The 22,230-nt window shown below is 37.8% G+C and overlaps 1 protein-coding gene across 8 annotated transcripts in view; it reads left to right on the forward strand.

The window, feature by feature from the left end:
- Positions 1–22,230, forward strand: part of EVC2 (EvC ciliary complex subunit 2) — a 70,384-nt gene that overhangs the window by 16,911 nt on the left and 31,243 nt on the right. For 6 of the 8 annotated variants that reach the window (XM_048303265.1, XM_048303268.1, XM_048303267.1 and 3 more), the window contains exons 5-11: positions 641–827; positions 2,500–2,609; positions 3,698–3,820; positions 7,212–7,346; positions 8,800–8,951; positions 18,280–18,604; positions 21,270–21,509. In XM_048303265.1, coding sequence (XP_048159222.1) covers positions 641–827; positions 2,500–2,609; positions 3,698–3,820; positions 7,212–7,346; positions 8,800–8,951; positions 18,280–18,604; positions 21,270–21,509 — 1,272 coding nt within the window. The remainder of the gene's footprint in view (positions 1–640; positions 828–2,499; positions 2,610–3,697; positions 3,821–7,211; positions 7,347–8,799; positions 8,952–18,279; positions 18,605–21,269; positions 21,510–22,230) is intronic. The other 2 variants (XM_048303269.1, XM_048303270.1) reach the window with 1 other exon arrangement.

Genomic DNA, 22,230 nt, shown 5'->3' on the forward strand with positions numbered 1-22,230 from the left:
TTCAATGGAATAAATTAATAAAATCACATGAGGGCATGTGGCTAGAGATTGGTGATTAGCGTATGACCTTCACCACTAATTGGAAGCAGAGCCATGAGCTCCCAAGTTCACTGGTGGCTCCATCTGCCCTCACATGAGAAGGGCAAGTTGAGACAGCTGGTGTCCTGGCAGAGAATGTGGTCGCTATGAAAAAAAGGGAAATAGAGACCAAAACTACATGGAGAGAATGAATTTGCAGTGAGGCAGCTTGCAAAAGAAACATCTTTGTGGTGCTAAAGTTCAAATTTAAGAATTTTCCAGACTCTGGTTATAAAGTTATGATCCAGTTTTTTGTTGTATGCAGTATCACAGGGATATTCAGATTTTTGATTACACTTCTGGTCCTGTATGAGCTGGGTTTCCACCTTTTGGCTTTCTGCCACTGTCTCCAAGCAATAGCTTGACATACCAAAGATTAAAATCTCACTGGGAGTGTGAGATCAAACTGAGTGTAGTTTCATTTGCAGGTAACTCAGAATACCTTCGGAAAATAAGTTTACACAGATAATGAAGTTTTATTTGTAATCAAGGCTATGAATTTTACTGTTAAGATGCACATACAGCCGTCTTGAACCATTAGTACTAATATTTCTATTTTCAGGTGGATGTTGAACATGACCCTCAAACTGCATACATCACACTTGTGGTTAATAACACCAACACATTGCTCTCAACAAATATCACAGATCTTATCCTCCTGGACAACATCACTGGTCTACATGTTCAAGAAACCAGTGGGAATAAGACCACAGATGGCATACAGATTTACAGGAAAAAATCCTTGCAAGGTAACAAAATCTGGAGTAAAGTACCCTTGATAACACATGTCAAAGTGCATCTGTTAAAATCACAGTATTTATTTATTCGTTTGTTTATTTATTGTGGTGTAAATTATTTCATTATCAGTTAATACAGGTGGAAAACTCCAGGAAAGGTTTTGGGCTGCAGTTTCCAATTCTGTCAGCTCACTGGTAACTGTTTTGACTCCCACCTTTGAACAGCTTCCAGTCTCCCAGGCACAGACTGAGCCTCCTGTACTTTGTAAAAGTTGCTGACATCAAAAATGAAAGAGAGTCTTTCACAATAGTATTTTTTCCTTTTGGATATTTTTTATAACTTCTGCAAAAGGCATTTTAATCATATTTTGAGCCTTCTTTAGCCAAGTGTGGCAGCTCAGCTTGCTGAGGTATTAAGATGCATTGGAATTGCAAAAGGCCATGCAAACAGGGAAAACGATTCATCAGAAATAAGGCAGCTCTTCTCAATATGTGTTCCCTCCAAACTGAACAAATTATAAAGTGAAAGCAAGTAATAGAGGGATGAACCTGTTCCAGTCTTGAAATCAGCTTGTTCCTTTGCTAATTGGTAGCAGTTGAACCAGTGCACACGCATTAAATTTTATCTTTCTTGATTTCTTCATCTCCTTTTTCCTAATCACAAGCATGTTGAAAATTAGCAGCTTGCTTTTGTGAGTCATGATGTTTCTCCAGGAGCTTCAGAAGTGTTCACTGATACCTGTTCATGATCAAACTATCTATGATTGTGATAGTTTTATGGTGAAAGATTTCCAAATAGAAAGGGAAATAAGTAGACTGGGGGCTGCTGTCGGATTGCAGTTGGATAGCCAAACTCCATTTCTAATAACAGTAGTGTGAGCAGTGATACTGATTGCAGGACTGGTCTTTTTGAAACTGTCAAGGAATTTCTAGCTTTCCACAGAGATTTCCTAGAAACAATTATCTCTGAGAAATAATAGAAAAATAGCTTGCATAGCTGATCTGGTAAGTTAGGTTGGGGCTGCTACATAATTTATTTATAATTACTGAATCTGGAGTTGAAGCTAGCTTTTCCAGACAAGTCAGTGGGAAAAATACTGAAGTGGTAGAAAATCCAGCGGAACAGATTCCTGTGCAGTTTGAGGTTTTGGTCATTACTATGTTAATCCTGAAGTCAGCCCATACCTTGCCACTAGGGCTGGACAGAAAGGCTGTATCTGCACTGTCCTATGTACTGTCATGCTCAGTGTTGGCCATAATAATTTTTCATTACTTCACTGTGCTGTGAATCAAAATTTACCTGAAATCTGTCAGATTTCTCTGGTTTCAACAGGAGGAGAATCAACAAGTTAGTGGTTAAAATGTAAACAGCTCATTTTACCAAAAAAAAAAAAAAATTACATAGCTCATGTAGAGTTTTGGTATCAAAAAATAATGCTTTTGAGTAGGTTGGGGCATCATTTAATGCAGTTTCCAGATCCTGGGCCAAATTTGCTTGAGTTCTTAGAGGCAGCAGATATGAAGGATGTTGCTGAGCTCAAGTGGCCATGAACTGTCTGCTCTGGATATATGGCATCTGCTATATCAGAAAGGAAAAGCTCCAGTGCTGTCCCAAGCCTTCCCTAGGGATCTTTGAGAATTTTCCTGGAACAGAGCAAATCTATCCATATCCCTGTTTTAATAGGTGGAGAACACTTTGCAATCAACTACTCTGCACTTCTTGATGCAGAAGGGACGTGGCATGGCAGGGTCTTGACACTGCCTGCGAAGCTAACTTTCAGGAGTTCTTCACAGGTATTCTGTTCACAATTTTATTCTGCTCTTCACAATTTTTGTAAAAAAAACCAGTCTCCAGGGTGGTTCTTGTGTGTCTAAACAATGAGGCCATCATGTAATGAAATGAAACTCTTAGGCTGATTGTTTACCATGAATTTATAAATACATGAATTATTCTTCATAGCTTAAGAAGTCATAGACCTCCTTAAGTAAAGTATTTTTGTGTGTTTTCTTGAAGCCTTTCTTTCTACTTTTCATATTTCTCTTCAGTTCATCAGTCCATCCTGGAAATAAGTGTCCCACATACTTAATATGTATTCCTGAAGTCTGTGAGAGATTGAAAGTTTTGCCATATTTTTATAATAAAATAATTTCTTTTAACTGAAAAACAAGTTGCAGGAAAGGAATGCTCATTGCTCATAAGAAATAAGAAACTTTTAGTATGAGTTTTCAAGGTCTGAAATTTTCAGAGAAGCTGAGAAATCTCTATCCTTGCTGATTTTTGAGAACTCTGTTGCACCAGGCTCTGAAACAACTGGTCTAATGCTGGAATTAGCCTGGCTTTGGGTAGGAGACAGAAACCAAGTGGTTTCTGCCAAAGTAAAATTTTTCAATTCTTAAATATGGCTTGATGTTTTTTCTGTGGTTTTCGTAATTACTTGTAATTATAATCTGAAGATGTATTTTCATTTCAATTGCCTTGCTCCTTGGTTTTGGAGGAAAAAATGTTCCATGTGTATGGGAGTGGTACTAGAGTGGTAGAGAGGAAAACTCAAAAAATAGGGCATGGTAAAAGTAGAGGTATATGTACTGACTGTGGCTTCTGTTCTGTGCATTCTCAATCAGATTTTATAGGCATAGAAAAATGTAATACTGTGTGCATTGAGATATGGGGAGTGTATCCCACAGAGCAGCTGCTTCCATGTCTTTAAGTGTTACTAGGCCTAAGTACACTGCATTTTCCTATCAGTTTTATTTCAGCTTTAAGCTTAATGAGAAGTATAGCTTATCTTCTAAGGAGAAGCTTTTCTAGAGACTCTAGGCTGTTTGCCAGTGGATTCTGCTTTTTTTTTTTTAATACAGGTAATTTTTTGTATCTCTCTCAGAATAAAACACATCTCGTATCATTGACAGCATCATTCACCATAACAGAAGAAGAAAAGACCAAGGTAAATTCTATGATTTGGTATTACATTGACTCTCCTGCTTATACTTCTGGACAATCAAAAGTAAGTCCTAGGAGCTAAGGATGTACTTGTGTACTTGTGTCTCATCACTCAGCTGTTTGCTAGTAATCATACACAGATTTTAAGAAGAAGAAATCAGGATTTGAGATAAGGGGTCTTTTTTGTCTTAAACCAGCAATATTTAGTATGGAGAATCTAAAAATGCCATTATACTCCTTGTCATGTTCTTTCATTTGAGGAATCGTCTAGGCACGAGAAACTGTGATGGAGGAGTATGCTCACTGGCTGCTGTGCCTAACCACCATGAGAAAGCTTTTTGCTTTTCCAAAAGGGTAAAGTTATCCTCCACCCGTTGAGGAAAGGTTTCTGTATGATGCTGATACTCAAGCCTGAGAAATAAAACTGCAGAAAGAGTGGCATAGTTTATGCTTCCTTTAATTTTTTACTAATCCTTCTTCCAATATGACTTTCTGTTCTTGGCTTCTGAAGTAATTCTGAAAAGTGGTTTCTAACAGGCCAAATAAACCTTCAAAATTACATTGATTGCAGCAGTGTTATTCTTCTAGATAACTTATTTTATTAAAAAACTCTACTTCATCCATCTGTTTCATTGCTAGACTAATCTCTTCACCAAACTTGTTTTTCTCCCCCAGCCTCTCATTAACTTGACAGGCTGCTCTTGCAGGGGGTCGTTTTTGAAGAAGCTGTGGCTTGGTTGGCAAAAGTACTGGGATTATTTGTGTTCAGGCAGAAGCAAACAGTTTGTTCCAAAGAACATTCTTGCCATGGCTGTGCATGTGGATAAGGCTTGCCTGAATAGGTCCTGAGCACTAAACCACTCATTCTTTCCATGGACCTATCCCATGAGTTTCTCTCTGCCTTCAGAATAAGTAATCTGTTTGGAGGTAGGGCATGGGAGCCTCTTTTTCCAGTATTCTCTTCTGCTGGGGATCTCTGCCTTCTCAGCTTTCATTATTGTAATAGATACATGTCCAGATGTGACTTTCTCATAATTGAAGATCAAGTGCCCATTCTGTTAAAATGTAAGCCATAATTAAACATGATGTGAAGTAAAACTATACATAAGCTAGAGAACTCATTGTCCCTGGATAAATATCTAGTAATATTTAAAAGGATTGGGTGTTTGTATAGCTAAGAATTACAAATGGACTTGCCATAAATCTTATTTTTTGAGAACTCTTAGAGGTGTAAACCATTCAGTAACTGACTGGGTTAGAAAAATAGCTTCATGAATGGTTTTCTGTAAAGTTTGGTATGAATTGATCTGCAGCAGTTGCTGAAGTCTTAAGCTGAGACTGTAAGCTACAATTGTCTCAACCCACCATGAAAATTCCTGCAATCTGTTATTATACATAAAACCTTTTTAGTGTGTTTATTATTTTTTCCAGTTTGAACTTGATAGTTAGACCTCAGAAAGTTCTTGTGAACTATTCTGTAGGTAGGTAAAATTAGCTGCATTTGAACTCAGTAAATGAACAGGTTTTGTAATTAAAACCTGTGGTAAAGATGTGTGGAAAATATTGTAAATTTTTGAAAAATAAAGCTTAGAAATTATTTAACACATCATGTTTCACATGCGTAATATTTGATTTTGGGCTGTGGCCAAGCATAAGGTGTTTTGGAATGAAATCAGTTTGTGCAAGGAAATAGGATTAGCTGGAGAAGGTGTGATATATTGTATTTCATCCGTATTGTCAGCTCTCCATCTCAGATTTATTTATTAAAAGTAATTATTTAAGCCTGTTCATGGGTATGTTAAAGCAAATGCACATATGTGACTAAGTGGGTTGTAAATGTTGACTTTGGGAATGACAAGCAAAGAATTAATTATGTAGTCATGGCAGTGTCATGCTACATTGGTCCCATCAGCTTTCTCAAGGTTTGCTTGCACGCTTAGATACCATGCTGTTCTTTAAAGTTTTACAAACCCTGTGGATTTCTCTTCTGTGCCACTGGAAGAAGGTGCTTAGTTGCCTGGAACAAGGTACTTTTGTGGATTATGAAAAAAATGTAGGTGCTGCTTATCTGACTGTCTGTGCCAGGTGTCTTCCCACAGCATTTCAGGGCCTGTGAGTACTTTGTGCCTCTGCCCTTGGCTGGCAGAGTTTGATGCTGAATTGGATACTAGTGAAAATGGAAGTTCTCCCATCTAAACATGTGGCATGGGATAGGTGATAATAATTCCTTTGATCTTATTTTGACGAGGCTTGCTTCCCTCAGCATCCTGCAAAGCAGTGGGAGCACATCAGTTCTTGAAAGAAACTTGGGCCTGTAATGCCTCTTCCCATTATTGGGATGGCTTCCATTGAGAAGCTGAACCTGTGAGACAGCAAAGTCTGACATCATGCAGTTCCTTTCAGTTAGAGATGTGACAGATTATCAATGTACAAAAACATATCAGAGAGAGCAAAACTAGGCAGTAAAGGATAAAATTCCACTGTTCAGTTGCAATAAACTATTTTCAGATTTTGGGCCATGTTTGAGTATTGCTTCCTGTGCAGAATTACCATTGACTCCATGGAATGCTGTCATATTTCTGCTCCAAGAGAAGACCAAAGCTAGCTTGCAAGCAGCATGTTAATTATTTACAGTTCCTAGCTCCAGGAGAGTGATTAGTTTGTGGTGAAACATTATACTAATAGCTGTGCAATGTTTTTCATTGAAAGATCTCATAGAACTAAACAAACACTGAATTAACTTTTTCTACATAGAGCATGAAGTAAAAATTAATTTTTAATGCAATTCAATTTAAAGATTAAGTTAAGAGCTAAAGTGAAAGGCCTACAAAGGTCTTACGTGGCTCGTGGTTCCACTGGTTCATATCTGGTTTGTGCCACTCTTTTCTGATTCAGGCTAATGCGTGACCTGCAAGGTTGCATGCAGATTGAGTGGCTTTGTGATTGGGTCAGTTGCATGTTTATTCTGAAATCATATTGATACTTTTTCCCTATGGTGTTTACTCAGTTTCATTGAATCAAGAAATGGCCATTGATTAAAGTAGCCAACATCTGACTGACTTTCCAGAGCCTATGAGCATCAAATGCCATCAATTTCAATGAGACTTCTTAGAAGAGTCTGGCATCTTTGGAAAATAAGCTGTTAAGAACAGGACATCCAAAAGTCACTGCAAAAAAATTCAGTCTGTGGAGTTCTGTTTCTTGGAATTACACAGGAATTTGGACTAGGTGAACATAGCAAACTGTGCTGACTTGGGAACGTATTGAAAATACACACTTGTTTGAAAATATTCATCAAGATGTAGTAATAACAATGCTGAGAAATCCTGAAGTCATGTGAAGCCATTTAAAAATAATTTACTGTTTGCTTAGTCACAATCTTTGAAGTACAGTTATGATCTGATCTTTATATATATTTAAAATATCATTTTAATTAAATGATCTTTTAATTTCAGATTTTATACAGCCATGGCATCAGTGCTTCAGGGTTCTTCATTGCTTTTTTCGTTTCCCTTGTGTTGACATGTGCTGTTTTTTTCATCATTTACCAAACCCAAATATTAAAATGGAGTTTCTGTAGTAAAAACCAGGTGAGTTGTACTGTCTGTGAGGGTAAGTTATTTAATTTTTTTCACTGATTATATGTGATGATATAACTTGCTAACTAAGATTGTGTGAAGAGTTTTTGAAGATGAATAAAAAGCCACCAAGTGATGGATTTGGCTCGCAGGTAATGTAACCTCTACAGCCTCTAATCTTTAGTGCAATCAGGTTTAGAGGTGAGTGTAAGAATGATACCCTGATCAAAACAACTGCTGTCAGTACCTAGATGTTGGCTCTAGATCAGAGGGAGATTACCCTTTACCTGTTAGTTGCTTTCCATATTCTTCTCTTCCTCCCCTCTGTCCCTCAGAATTAGAAGCAGGATGTCTCTGGGTTATAAGCAATTTCCAGGGGAGTAGACAACTTACCTTGGGTGAAATTTTTTTTCTGATTACCAGGAATAAGGATTTGAATTTTGGTCTTAGTTTATTCAATGTACATTAATATCTTCAGTGATTAAGCAAAACAGATGCGATTGGGGATGAGCATTTTCATTGTTCTGTGCCAGTTTGAGGAAAGTAGAAATACTTTCCAGTACATACTGGACCAGAGAAAGAAAATACAGAAGCTGATAAATATTAATCAGGTTGGTGCAATTCCAGCCTTTCCTTCTATTAATTATTTTTGTATTTATGTAAAGCAGAACAACTTCATTGGGAGGGATCTAGAGATCTTAGTCAGAATATTACATTGATTGGACCAGTCCTAGGAGAGTTGTGCTGAGAGGTTTGAATCCCTTGTCTGCCCAAAGGGAGCTGGATCTCTCATCTCCCTGGACTGACTGGAGTAGCTCACAAACCACTTGGCAGCCTTTCTGTGGGTAAAAATTACACCACCAATAACTTTTATTTATTTTAGGTCTGAAGAATTAATCTCTTGAAATGAAAAGGACGTGACTTATATCTTTTTACAAAAGTAACTGTGATAATGAAGTAGTAAAAAAGGTCCATCTTGGTCTAGCATCAAATATTTAGAGTGGGATTTTTGCACAATATTATTAGCCCTCAGTCTCAAAGTCTCTGTGAACTGAGTCACTTCCAGCATGCACAGGATTAGTTTTTCCATGTTGTTCACCTCATAATCCTGTAGTTTTGCCATATGTAATTTGTAAACCACAGAAATTTTTATTAAAAATTACCTAGGAAGTTTGAAGTGGAAGATAACTTCCTAGATGACTTTCACAAGTGTTCTGTGTTCTCCATTTCTTCATCTGTATTCCAGATCAGTTATATACTAAAAAAGATCAGTCTGAAATAAAAGTAATATATTTGATTTCAGATACATATCTGAATTGCACAACCTCTTTATACTCTTTCCAGCTCTAGAGTTTGATGATAAATAGAAATCTTCTCACCCAAAGTTAAACTGCAGATCAGACACTCATTATACATTTTTTTAATAATCTAAAGTTTTCTACTTCTTCTTTCTTTTTTTTTTAAGGAGATACAGCCTGAACACAACCAAAATCACAAACTGGAGCATTCTCAGTTTAATTCAGGGGATCTGTTTAGTGAAGATATAATTTTGAATGACCAAATCATTGATATTCTGTCCTTTGAAGAACCTGGGAACATGCTTCAGGCTTTAGAAGAGTAAGAATTCACTGCATCACATTTATTATTTTTACCATCAGCCAAATCTTTGAATATGTTTTGAGTATCTGCTCTTCATTGTTTTTTTAATAGTGTCTGTTTACACATGTTACTGCACTACCTTAGGTTTTTGACCTGTTTTAAACAATCATCTATGGGAACAGAAAGCCATCATATTTCATATTGATTCACCTAGAAGTCACAACTCCAGCTAGGCCTTAGACATGCAAGTTTTCCAATCCAAATAAACACCTTGCTTTGTCTTTCTGTGGTTCACTAGGTGAAGGGAAACTTCTTGATGTGCAAGAAAATACTGAAACACAGTATTCTACTATTGCTTAACACATTAAGCTGTCAAAAGCATGGCTTTTGTCCTAGAAAAGAGAGCCCCTGCTGAGTGCCTGCATTACTGTTCAGCAGTGTATCTTGAAAACACTTGGATCAGTCTAAGGTGTGACAGTCTGTAGTGCTGCCAGAAAGATACCATGTACCTGTGATTGGTGGGACTGCTTGGTAGAGCACAGAAACACTCCTGATACTGTTGAAAGGCTTTTTGACAGAAACATGCCGCTGTTAAAGGTCATCTGTTCTTCAGCCGAATTTTATAAAAAGGTCTGATGTGAGGATGAGCAGATGTTGTTTATGCAGTCTTACCATTACCTCCTGGTAAGTGAAATTAAAGGCAGTGTTATGCAACTATAAAATCTCTGGAAGCTGGAAAGTTACAGGGTTGAATTTTCTTTCTTAAAGGGTAACTAACAGCGTTATTATTTTCTGCCTTTCCCTGATAATTGGGAACTTACCTCTGTAAATTGCACATTGGTTCTTGATTTTATAACTGTATAGCAACTCAGGCTTTGAGAAGACTTATCCTGAAAATCATTTTGTGAATATTAAGAACAGGATCAAACATTTTTTTAAACTCGCTTTAGTATTAATTTATTTCAGGGATAGTTAGTATCTAGCTAGGTTGAAAAAAATTGCTGCACTATTTTCAGATACATTACGGATTAGAAAGGCAAATATTCTTGCAAACCTTTGGAAAGGTTTATTTTTATAACAGGTTTATTTCTAAACCTATAAAACAGGATTTGTGTCTTAGTTTGAATATGTGTCCAAGGGCTAAAGTTTTTAAATGTTTTCAGGAAGTTAGTGCACATGTCTCTTGCTTCCTTTTCTTTCCTCAGTTTCTATTTTCTTTACCTCTAAAGAGATAGAGCGTTGCAGTGAGTAAAGTAGATGCCCATGAGTCAACACTCACTAACCTGCTCCACCTTCTAAGATGTCTTTCCCTTTTTCCAGGATTAGGATAGTAGATAGACCACAAAGGTATTCAGAGTTACAGTGATTCCTGATGATTGAAAGGGTGATAGGTATGTTCAGCCAAACAACATCATCTTGCTTGTATGCTAGCTTCGTAATTCCTTCTGCATGTTTTGGTGCAAGTATGTTTCATTTTTGTCTACATGACACACATACAAGCTTGCCAGCATAATTGATAACATCCTTTTCATTCCACTGTCATGGTTGGAATCATTCTGGTCTTTCAGATACAAATGAGAAAAATAACTGTGAAAAGTAAGAGCCACATGTTTTTTCTTCTTTGCAACATAAATCTGTGTTGTGTTTTGAGAAGTGACAGTGCCAAATCATTTAGGAGATACATCAGGAGCATGTGTTCAATATTTATGGACAGGGTCAGCTTTGGAGTGTAGACAGTTTGCAGTGTCAGGAGGATTGGCTAGAGAACAAAACATATTTATAATGTTTCATAAGGAAGCTTCTTGGTTACTCATTTTGTGAATTTTTTCTTAGTAAGTCATATACTTGATGTGAATTATGCAGCAAAATAGCTTGACTTTTATTCTCAGTAGGTTCCTTGCTGTGTATATTACTGAATATTGGATTCTGGGCAATGAATACTAACGAGGGGAAGCTGTATGATTTGAATATTTGACATGCACACTAGAAGATCATGTTCCAAAATGTTGTGGGTCTCTTTTTCCATATGTCTAGAGGAGAATATGAAGAGAGCTGAGCAATTTGGGTTTGTGTCCAATGTGATGGAACTTGACCATACTCATAGTCTCAAAAGATAAAGATCTGTTAAAGGGAACTTAATTTCTTTAAATGGCTTTTCACTACTACACCTTTTCGTTTTAATCTTCATTTTGTACAGCTATGCTTCCTTGAGTTTGTCAAAGCTCTAGCTGAATTTGAGCCTGCTTGCTGATACACACTACATACTGCCAATTATTTTGGTAAATGAGTTAAGTAATATGTGTACATTGCAGCTGATTTTTTTCCTGTGGTAGAGGACACTGAGGCCAATGTACTAGAGAACAGGAACAAACTGTCTCCAAAAAGCCTTGACAGGAAAATGAAAACAATTTACCACAATTTTAGAAATTCACTTTTTCTTTCTAAATGTAAATTTCTTGCAGTACATGTCAGTTGGATTTGCTGTGGAGCAAAAGTTCTTTTTTTTAAACCCTGAATTCAAATGGAAAGTAAGAATCATAGAATCATAGAATGTTAAGGGGTTGGAAGGGACCATAGAGATCCTCTAGTCCCAACCCTCCCTGCCGTAAGCAGGGACATCTCCCACCAGACCAGGTTGCTTAAGGCCTTATCCAGCCTGGCTTTGAACACTACCAGGGATGGGGTATAAATGATCATGTTGTCATAGCACATAGACTAGAATATTCCTACACGGAAAATGGTGAGAAATAGTTACATTGTTAGTACAAAATAAAATATGAGGAGCTAAATTTCTGGTTTTCATAACTTGGAAAGAGTGTCATTAAAATTTTGGAATTTTTGAAGGGACAGCCTATTCTGTACTCTCTTTTTGTGAAATGTGTACAATGCAGGAATATAACTGTAAATAATAATCACATTGTTGTAAGATGCAGTGAATGCTCATGGTATGAACTTCAAACCCTGTATTTGTAGTTCTGTGTTATGAATGCTGCTAGAAGCTTGACAAGTGTGTAAACTATACTTTTTTTTCATCAGAGTTCAAATGCTTAGTATATGATAGGAGCCTGTAAGAGTAAGGAGCTGAAGAAAACAAGTAATTTGAAATTAATGAATACGTATCTTTTTTCATCTTAAAAATGTCACTTTTCTTTGATGTTGGCTGACCCTGAAGTGTTTAGAATTATAAGGGTCATTTCTGCTGTCTACATGGAACAATTTATCTCATCTAGAAGAGAGTCTCCTTTTGAGAGTTGTGCTGTTCTTGATACTTTATTCCATATAATTTTGAAAGAAGATTGATATCTCCTACCATTTCTGTCATCTGAATGCTCTCTCTGCCTGGATAGATCAGAAGAATTGGAGCAGATCATAGCAGAGTTGGAAGCTCCTCAGGCATTAATGCATAATGCATGTAGCAATAATATTTATGATTTTGTTAGTATCCAGGCTGAAGTTGGTGCTTTTGAAATCGGTGGTGAAATGTGTGGTAACTTCACCAGAAGCAGAATTGGAGTCTTTCATACACTCTTTTTGCACGGTCACTTTTCTGAGCGAAAGAGTGAAATAACCATTTTCTGAACCCTGTTGCAACAGCAGTATTGTAGGTAGATGTAGTTTTAAAATCGATTTTCTGAAGATCGCTGATTTGTCATATTTCTTATTTTGTGCAAGCAATGCAGAGGTTCTCAGTCTCTTAAATGCTGGATTTTTAAAATGTTTTCTAAACAGATAATTGTAAGTATTGAAATACCTTTACTCTTTATATTGCTGTGGAGAGTTAAAAGAATTTGACAGGTGAAACAGGTCTAGTGCTTAGACTTTCTAGCAGGTTTTCATGAATCTTTGAATCTGAAGAGCTTCTGCTCTCTCAGCTCAATCTATCTTTTTCAGTTTTTAATTTAATTATTATTTCTTGGCTGTATATCAGGAATCCTGTTTTTGGTTTTGCCAGCATTCTGACTTCTGGAAAGCTAAACTTAACCTGTGACTCATCCGTGTGAAAGCATCCTTAGATAATCCTCATGTACCTTTCTTAGCAATTTCATTTACTGATGTGATGTCTTGTATTCTCTGTGGGCTCCTGCATGAGCTGTGCTGAGTTCACGCTTGGCTGTGTAAGTGTCACAGGACTGATGGATGAACTTCCCCAGTTCAGAGCTGGCTGCAGGCCACTACAGCTGCTGGTGTATCACAGAGCATTTCAGACCTGTGCTAACACAGCCTGGTAGTGGGCAGGGACCAGGGAAAGGCAACACACCCCACTCTGGCACAAGAGGACTGAAGAATTTGGGCTTGGGCAGTCAGTAACTGTTGGTGCGTGTTCAGACCTCATGCCATTGCCTCTGCTTCCAGTCTAGTACTGTTTGAATCTCCTGCAAAGGTTTGTGCTTTGTTGTGCTGCAGCTGTGTAAATCCCTGCCCTGAAGTGTTTAGTCTCTGTTGAGACTGGACCCAGCAGGAGAGCATGGAATGCAAAGGAAGGAAAAAAGGAGGGAGATGTTGAAGGGAGGAAGGTATAGGGCTGCATAGAGGGTCCACATTGACATGGTACTTTAAAAAAACACCAACAAAACACAACAACAAACTAAACAGACAAAAAACCAGAAGAAACAACACACTTACTGATAATGTATTTCTAACCTCTCAATAAATGGGTGATTTGTGAAATAAACCACATCAGCAGCTTTCAAAGATCTCTAATGCTCATTATACTCGAATTGGCTTTCTTTTCTTACTGTGACTAAAGGCAGCACTGCAGGAACTGGTTTCTTTGTGATTCTTCTGGTCTGACTCTTTCTCCATCTTCACTCCAGACTCTGAAGTGTGATAAGGCAACACAAACCATAATGCTGGATTTTGTCCGCCCGTTTCCTTTCTCACTGCAGCTTGTCCCATCATCACTGTGCCTGTGGGTACAGGACGTGTGCTGCTCTGGCTGTAATAGTGGGTGCCACTGAGCTGGGGTGTTTGTCTGTCTGTCCTTCCCTCTTTGCATTCCCCTCTCCATCAGGAGTTGGTGCAGCTGCTGTGCCTTGGGCCTCTGAGTCACTGCTGAAGTGGGAACAAAAGTGTCCACAAATGGCTCTAAATTACTTAATTACATGCTTTTCAGGAGTGTTGTGTATTTGAAGCATTACTTTTACAGAAACAGCTATGATGGAGCTCCAGTCTCCTCTGGATACTTTTTTAACATGTGTCCTACTAATTGTCTTTCTTTGGCAGATGAGAGATGAGCCTTCTGAGAATGACAGGCTTTTGTGTTTTGATGGGAAAATGTCACTGAAGGGAAATTTGCTTAATGCTTCTCTCCCTTTTAGACTTCAGAAAGTTGTGTCACAGTAGTTTCTTATCTTTATAAACTCAGAATTAGTTTTAAAAATGTGTTTGAAAGCCATTAGTTATTTTTAGGACTGTTAAATTCAGCAGCTATTAGTTCTCCTGTTCAAAAATTCTCTCTGTGGGCCTGTAAGTTGAATAATAAGACTTAGAGACACAATTACTTGGTAGTTAATGAGAGGTTTCCTTTTTTTGTAGTGTGTTGTGTTTTGGTTTGGTTTTTTTTAAATGAACTGTAGTTGCTTTCCTGACCCCAGCTGCTGTCCTGTATTCTTTCATTAGGTCTGTGGAGGACATCAGTTGCTCAGGCACTCTCTCTGCCTCTCTGTGTTTGGCATCTGGGATTTTCCCCTTCCAGATCTCTCTGACAGATTTTAAAATCCTCTTTTCTCTTCAAGTGAGTGAGAAAGCTATACACTTGCTGTTTGAAGTTTCATTTTCTGTGTGTCTGTTCACCTTTCCTTCCCCCACCCTTTTGTGCCACCTGCCTTCTGTACTGTCCTCATCCCTTCTCAGCATGCTTTGTCCAACAAAAGCTTTCATCTTTTTCATCAATAGGTTGCCATCAGCTACCTGTGCTTCATCAGCTTTCATGTTTCTGTGATGCTGAATATGCTCACGGAGTGGGGCAAGACCTTTTAAACATCAATTGCTGTAACAAGCAGAGTGCAGAGCATCTAAAGCAAATTATTAAATGTACCTTGGCTTGAGGAGACACAGAGTGTCAAGCTATTATTTTTTTTCCGTATGTGTCCTGAAACATTTAATCTGGTTGATTGTAAACATTGTTTTTCTGATGGACTTGAATGAAACCAAATGAAAGCGTTTGGTTTATTATATGTACAGGATTCCTGTGTTTTACTGACTGTTTGATGCAGCATGCTCGGGGTGCTCTCAACCTCTCTGTTTTGAGTAAAGAGCTTGAAGCAAGGTTTCTGATGTGTGTGATGAGCTTGTCTCACTTCTGCTGGCTGCTGTGTGAAGATCATGAAGCAGAAGTAGAGCACATCACATGGAAGGGAGCTTTCAAGTTTTTACAGACACAACCTTTCTTCAGCTGCCACTGCCAAGACATCATGGTGTGGCTGCTGTCTTCGAAGATGTGATGTGGGAGAGCCGTGGCTTGTAACTCTTCTTTCTGTGCTGTACTTTTCTCTATGCTGTTATCCATGGTTTGTTGGAACAGTTCATAGACTTCTCTTTCATTGCCTTCCTCAGTAATGTGCTGTCAGGGAAATGAAAAGTATGAGTTGCAGGTTGAATACACCTGAGATCTTATGAGCCTCATGATTCACTTACTGACACACCAGCATCAGGTGATTATTATTATTGCTCCTCCTGCATTTTGCATCATGCAGAGTTACTGGGGTACTGTAGTTCTCCTTGAGGGTGAAAAAGAGCATGGAAGTCTTGCTCTAAATGAAATCAGGTTGAGTCTATAATGACTTGCAGTAAATAGGAAGAAGTGACGTGGGAAGACTGAGGGAAAGATAATAGGAAATGTTCTGAAGGTGTTTTATTTTGGTTTTCATTCTTGGGATCACTGTTGAAGAAGAGTGATTTTTTTTTGAAGCATGCTTTAAAAAAACCCTGAATTTGTGATAAGGAATAAATTATGTGTTATGAACTATGTATCAATGTGGTAGAGCTGTGAAGTGTCACTTTCCAGGGAGAGAGATGAGGAGTTCAGTCTTTCACATCTCAGTAAGGAAGTGTTAGTAGGTGCTGGGGCGATCATCTATAACTGCATGCTTGAAGAACAGAAAAATAATAACTAAGGAACTTGTCATTCCGGCAAACAATGAGAGTTGGAAGTTGTAACAAATAAAATTCAAGCTGAGGATGAGGTTATCATTTTTTAGAGAAATTATCTAGTGGAAGAATTTATTAAAATGCTTAGTTCTTTGTTAGGGGATGCTTGAAAACTGGGATGTTTCTCACAAAAGACAGATATGCTTCAATTAAATCAGAACTGATGAACTTAAAGTAAAACAGAAAAATAAATCTTGTGGCTTGGATTTTACAGGCTAATAATGAATTGGTGAATCTATGAAGGGAAGCTTCCTACCACTACTTCACAGTAATTAGAGAAACGTTATAGCATAAAGCTCCCATTCTCTGAATCCTTGTTTTTGTTTAAGTTCAAACACTTCTTTTTTTCAAGTTGTCACAAACGAGTTGGTAATAGCTGGGTGTGTCAGCAAAAGTTGTAGGACTATAAACAAAATGAGAAAACACACATCTGTATCTGCTGTGTCGCTTCAGCATCCTGTTACCTTGATCCTGCCATCACCTGCCCTCTGTCTTGGAGCAAGAAGGACTCTCCCAAAGGAGAGGGAGTAGATCAGTGCCCTGGGGCACTTCACCGTGGGTGTAGGTGAATGTTACCCAAGACAGCTGTGTACTTCCAGCCGCAGTGTCCATCTGTAGACAGGACAGAGAAGCTGGATGGTTGTGTTGTCTTGGGGATATTAGAGCAAATATTAGAGTACAGGAATCTTCATATTTCTGTGAGGAATGTTTCAGGCACATGGTACTTCAATGCAGGAATTTATGTTCCTGTATATGAGGAAGAGGGGGTAAAATGGAGGAGGTTTAGTAGCTGCAACCAACCAGCCAGCCCTGCAGCAGATCACCAAGATGAGGATGGCCATCATCTGTGTGTTTCTGTGGTTTTGAGAGAACGCAACAGAAAATCAGTCTGTGGTAGATGATTACATTTTAAAGGTGGTCTCCCAAAAACTTCCAATATTTGAGTCATTGTAAGAAAACAATTCCATCCCATCAATTTCTAGATGGGGAGAATACATATCTTGTGTTATCAGGGGAGAAGTGATGATATGTCAGTGGTTTACTTTTAGTTAAACTTTACTTGCTTATGTAAGGAAAAGAAAGTTTGACAAAAACAGCATTTGCATGCATTCATTTATATGATTCTGAATGCAGTATCATTCTACTCTCTTGCAAGTCTTACCAAGATCTTTGCTATGGAATTGAAATTTATTCTAAGATTTTTCTGTGGAAAAATTAGATCAATAATTTAGCCTAAGCAAAAATTTGAATGTGTTTAAGCTGCTGAAAGTATGTTTTGTAGGTCACAAAGAAATTCATGTATGCATGGTCAACACACAGAAGAATACAGTGTTGTGTATTCATGTAATTTGACATGCAGGAGCAAAACCCACCTAATTTTCCAGCGTTAAATTGAATTCAGGTGTAGAATTTAGAGTAGTTACATTGTATATTAAATTAGAATAATTATAATTCCAATTTAACTCTAAACATAAATGGGAATGTATTTATACACAACATGACATATATTGCATTTTCTAAAAGCTCTTGTATTTCCGTCTGGTTTTAATCTCTTTTCTAGAACTCTGTTAATGTTCATGAGTGACAGATACGCGCTGTTTTATTTCATTTGTATCAGCACATAGTTGAAACTGTCCCCTCTTCCCTTTAGAGAAGGGAGTACACCAGCCAAGAATATGAAACAGCGATGTATCAATCTAGATGGGTCAGTGAGTTTAGAACTATTTTACAAAGTCAGTAAAATTTATAGTCTATTCAGGTGCCCATTTGATCTGCCATCAGGTGCAGAGATCAAATCCCAACAGAGATAGTGAAGCTTTTTTTTGGGGGGGGGGGGATGGGGGGAGAAGGGGGCTGTCAGACATTTCTGTTGGCTTATATCTAAGGGAATGTTTTGAGTATTAGTAAAGAAAAGATTTTTCTTCTTCTGTCTGAAATGGAAATATGGACATACTTCATTAAACTTGCTGTAGTAGAAGTTGACTTACCCTGCTGTTTAATGAATGATTACTATCATGATTTATAAACTCATATGCTGTGATATTCTGGCAGTTCTCTGACTGTCACTTCATTACCCAGTATTGAGTGAATCTGGATACAATCTAGAGACTGAATGCTCTAGATACAAGGTTCTTATATTCTGGTAGAAATTTCCCATAATCTGCGATTTCTAACAGTCCTGATTACCTTTGTACAGTCTGGAGGTTGCCAGCCTGACACGGGCAGATGCTGATCTGGAGGCCTGTCGAACACAGATCTGTAAAGAAGTGATTGCTGTGATGCTGAAGAACATGGCCTTAAATCACAGCCTCTTTCCTCATGTGGAGAAGAAGATAAGTTCTGTTTTCAAAAAGCGGTTTCTTGCAATGGAGAAAGAGATTCAAGAGGAGTACGAAAGGAAGATGGTGGCTTTAACAGCTGAATGTCATCTGGAAACTAGGAAGACAATGGAGGCTCAATGCCAAAAAGCAAGAGCTGCAAATGGAGAGGCTGAGGAACTAATGAGGAAAATTAATGAAAAGGTAGGTCTGGTTTTAAATCAGGATGTTTTGCATCGTATGTAGTTTTATGGAGATGGTTTCTCTATGACTAGAGCAGCTTAGTTACCCTGTTAGAAGAGTAAAGATGAAGATCTACAATTAAATATGTTCAAAAGTTCAGATGTCATAATTAAGGTAGTTGTTATTAAGAAATTGGGTTTAACATCACCAGAAAACAAATTTTTCTCAAGGGAATCTGTGACAGCTGAAAACAAAGCGTTGTCATTACCCTGTTTTTCTTTACAATCACTTACACTGTTGCAAAGTGGTGTGTTTTTATTTCCTGTATTTTACTGCAGCACTTTCTGAGATTTCAGCCTCTGTGTGAAGTATTTTGCACATTCAGAGCAGAACAAACTCCCTGCATCATAAACCTTACAGTCTAGGTAAAAAGCTTCCAATATTTATGTTCTTTTTTTTAAGAAAATTACAATATAAGGACAACCAAAGAACAATCATATTTTAGACAGAGCGAGGAGTGGACTTCTGTTGGAAATAGCTTCTGGATAATAAATAAATAACTGAAGTCTGAGCATGATTCCGTACAAGTTCAGAGGGAAAACTGAAAATTTATGTGTATCATTTTCATTCAGAGATCTCTGAATGGATAAGTTTCATTGCCCAGGATTTCATAGGTAGTTACTAGCTGGAAATAGAGCCTGGGTCACCAGGCCAATATCCCATGTACAAAGTTATGTTCCAGTCTTCCATGTCTTTTTTCAAGTGTATTGAATGTTTACAATAAAACTGATTTCCCCCCACCCTTTTTCTTTATTACTGTTTTTAACAACTTCCTATGGTTTGGAAGGATTCTGGTAAGTTTTGAATATTTCATCTCTGTAAGCTTAAAATGCCGAAATGCCCAAGTTGATGTTTCATGTTTGTCTGTTAAGAGGGTGACTTGGTGGGAACAAATAGTGCAGTTTATTACTTACTAGTGGGGCTTTGCTTCTGGACCACAAGTGGTATTTGCATATTGCATACCCATAATTGTTAAGGTCTTTTATGAAAATTCATGATTAAACTTTTGACACAAGAAGTTTTTTTTCCTGAGTGTGACCCATCAAAGGTACTCCAGTATGCTGAGGCTCTCAGGAAGAACTTTGTTTTATCAGGCTGTTGTGTAGTGAAAATCAGGCACAAGGCTAGTGGGCAAGTAGAATTTCTTTGATGTTTCCAGGTGAATTTTAAATTGTGACTCTGTGTAGCTTTCCATACCTGTAGGATATGCATATCCTGAACTAGAGGTGCTACAAACGTAAGCGATGGGAAGGAAGAAACATTTGTGAATGCCTTCTTAAGGATGAGGTGAACTGCACTCTGCAGAAGAGTTTTTCTTTCTGTTGGATACAGAAGGAGCCTATACCTCACTGAGATGTCCTGCCTTTGCAGAGAGAGGGACCTGACTGAAACTCAGTGTGTGATCTCACACTAAATGCAAAGTGGCTTTGCTTTGTAAGAAAGGCATTGGTGTTGGTTCAGTCTGATTTGTACTGAAAATCCTGAATGCTAGGAGTCAAGTAAACAATTAAGGTCAGTCCAGTACTTGTCCTGGTCCATTTTCCATATCCTATCAACTTCCTGTTCACTTTTCTGTCTCTAGAAGGACCTGCGTTTGTACTTGCCACAGCATGTGGTCCAGAAGGACATTCTGGAGCATGAGGTTTGGCTCACACCTGTGCTCCTGGGCAGCAGGTGTACTGACACCCAAGAGATGGCAGTGGAACACAGCTGGAGCAATAACCTACTCCCCTTCTCAGCCAAAACGTAGAATTTATATTCCTTGCCTTTTTGATTAATTATTTGCTGCCTGCAGTGTGTCTCTTGGGAATGAGAAGTGACGTGCAGAGGGCAGTTCTTCTCAAGATAATTGGTATGAAATTTAGAGCAAGACTGGCATAGTGACTGTTAGGTAGCTCTGCTAGCATAAGAAGCATTCTTTGCTCTGTGGGACATGTATGTTTTGATTCTATAATGACTTTTTGCCATCTGAGATTAAAACTATGAATATGTAAGTCTTACTAGAGAACTAAGAGAAAATATTTCTGGCAAAGAAGCTTTTAAAGTAATTGCCATTTAATTCTACGCCATGGTTGTAAATGTAAATCTAAAATGATGCTCTTGGATTAATTTGTAGAAACTGATAGTTAAAGTAGGTCACCAATAATAAAAAACTTTCCGAGATTTTTAGTAGAGTGGAGGAGGTTTTTTTATATTTATATTTAATTTATATTGTTTTTAAAAATATAATTATTATTATTTCATTGGTATGCCTTATGAGTCTGTTTAATTTTAATAGGATTTCAGGATTGATGAAACCTAAAAAATTAATTTCACATATAGTCTTTGTGTTGAATTTCATGCTCATTTATATAATTTATCTTATATAAGTCTTGTGAATTCTAAAAGGACTTCATTATGCTTTGGAAGTAGTATCTGTATGAGAGACTGGCAGCTGTACAACCCTGCCATCCAGACAGGTGAAAACTATGGGAAGTGTACACTGATTCAATATTAGCCTTCATTTAAACCTGAAATGACAGTAACTAAAGTATTTGTAAAATATATATGAGCTAGTAGCACTGGTACTTTAAAGTATGTTGAATTCTGAAAATCACTTCTGTTGTATTTATTTCCTTCTTTGCAGCCTGCTGTAGAATACAGAAGTCTTCTGGATAGACTTCACAGACTGGAGCAGGACTGCCTGAAGAGATTCCTTTTTGTAAAGCAGGAGGAATATTTTGCAAAGGCTTATAGAGAGCTGGCTGTTACCCAAAGAAAGGAACTCCATACTATCTTTTTTACACAGATAACAAATGCCACTTTAAAGGGAGAACTGAAGTTGGAAGCAGCTAAAACATTAGTGGAAGGTTACTCTAAAATACAGGTAATAGGATGATATCTCCATTCCTAACCTAAAGACAAAATAAAAACCTGCAGTAACTTCTGAGAAATGTTTCAGGATAAATGTTATCACTTTCATAACTAACTTTCTTAGAAAGCATTTTAAAAATTATAATGCCTTTATTAGCACATCTAGACATCTACACAACTGTATTTTTGTACTGGTTTGGCCAAATTCAGATATATATCCTCTGAGAGAAGGCAGGTTACAGCCATCCCTCCCCCACCAGGTTCAGGAAAAAATAAATTTTCCTCGAAGGAAAGTGAAGGAGATAAAAACTATTTATTTAACAAATACATAGGAAAAGGATAATGATGCTAAATAATAAAACCTCTTGCTCTGCTGAGGGAAACCTGGGAAAATTTCAGAGTCCTTCCATAGATATCTCTCAACCCCCTCCTTGGAGCTGGGATGGGGTGGTGGACCCACCTCCAGGGCCAAGGCCTTGGTGGAAATTCCTCCCAATGTATTCTGATGTTGAAACCGTCCAGCAGAGGGAAAAAAAAAGAAAAAACAAAGTCCCAGGAAAAACAAAAGTTCAACTCTCCCTCTCTCTCCAGAGAAAGAAAAAGGAGCTGAAAAATTGGCCGAAAGCAAGCCAGCTGCCTTCCCCACTCTCGCTCTGCTGCTGCAGCTGAAAAAAAGTCTGTATCTCTGTGTGACCTTGAACAAGCTGCAAACTGCTTTGAAGAAGTTTTGCTCA

Source organism: Corvus hawaiiensis, chromosome 5 (genome assembly GCF_020740725.1).
Source record: "Corvus hawaiiensis isolate bCorHaw1 chromosome 5, bCorHaw1.pri.cur, whole genome shotgun sequence".
Taxonomy (NCBI): Eukaryota; Metazoa; Chordata; class Aves; order Passeriformes; family Corvidae; genus Corvus; species Corvus hawaiiensis.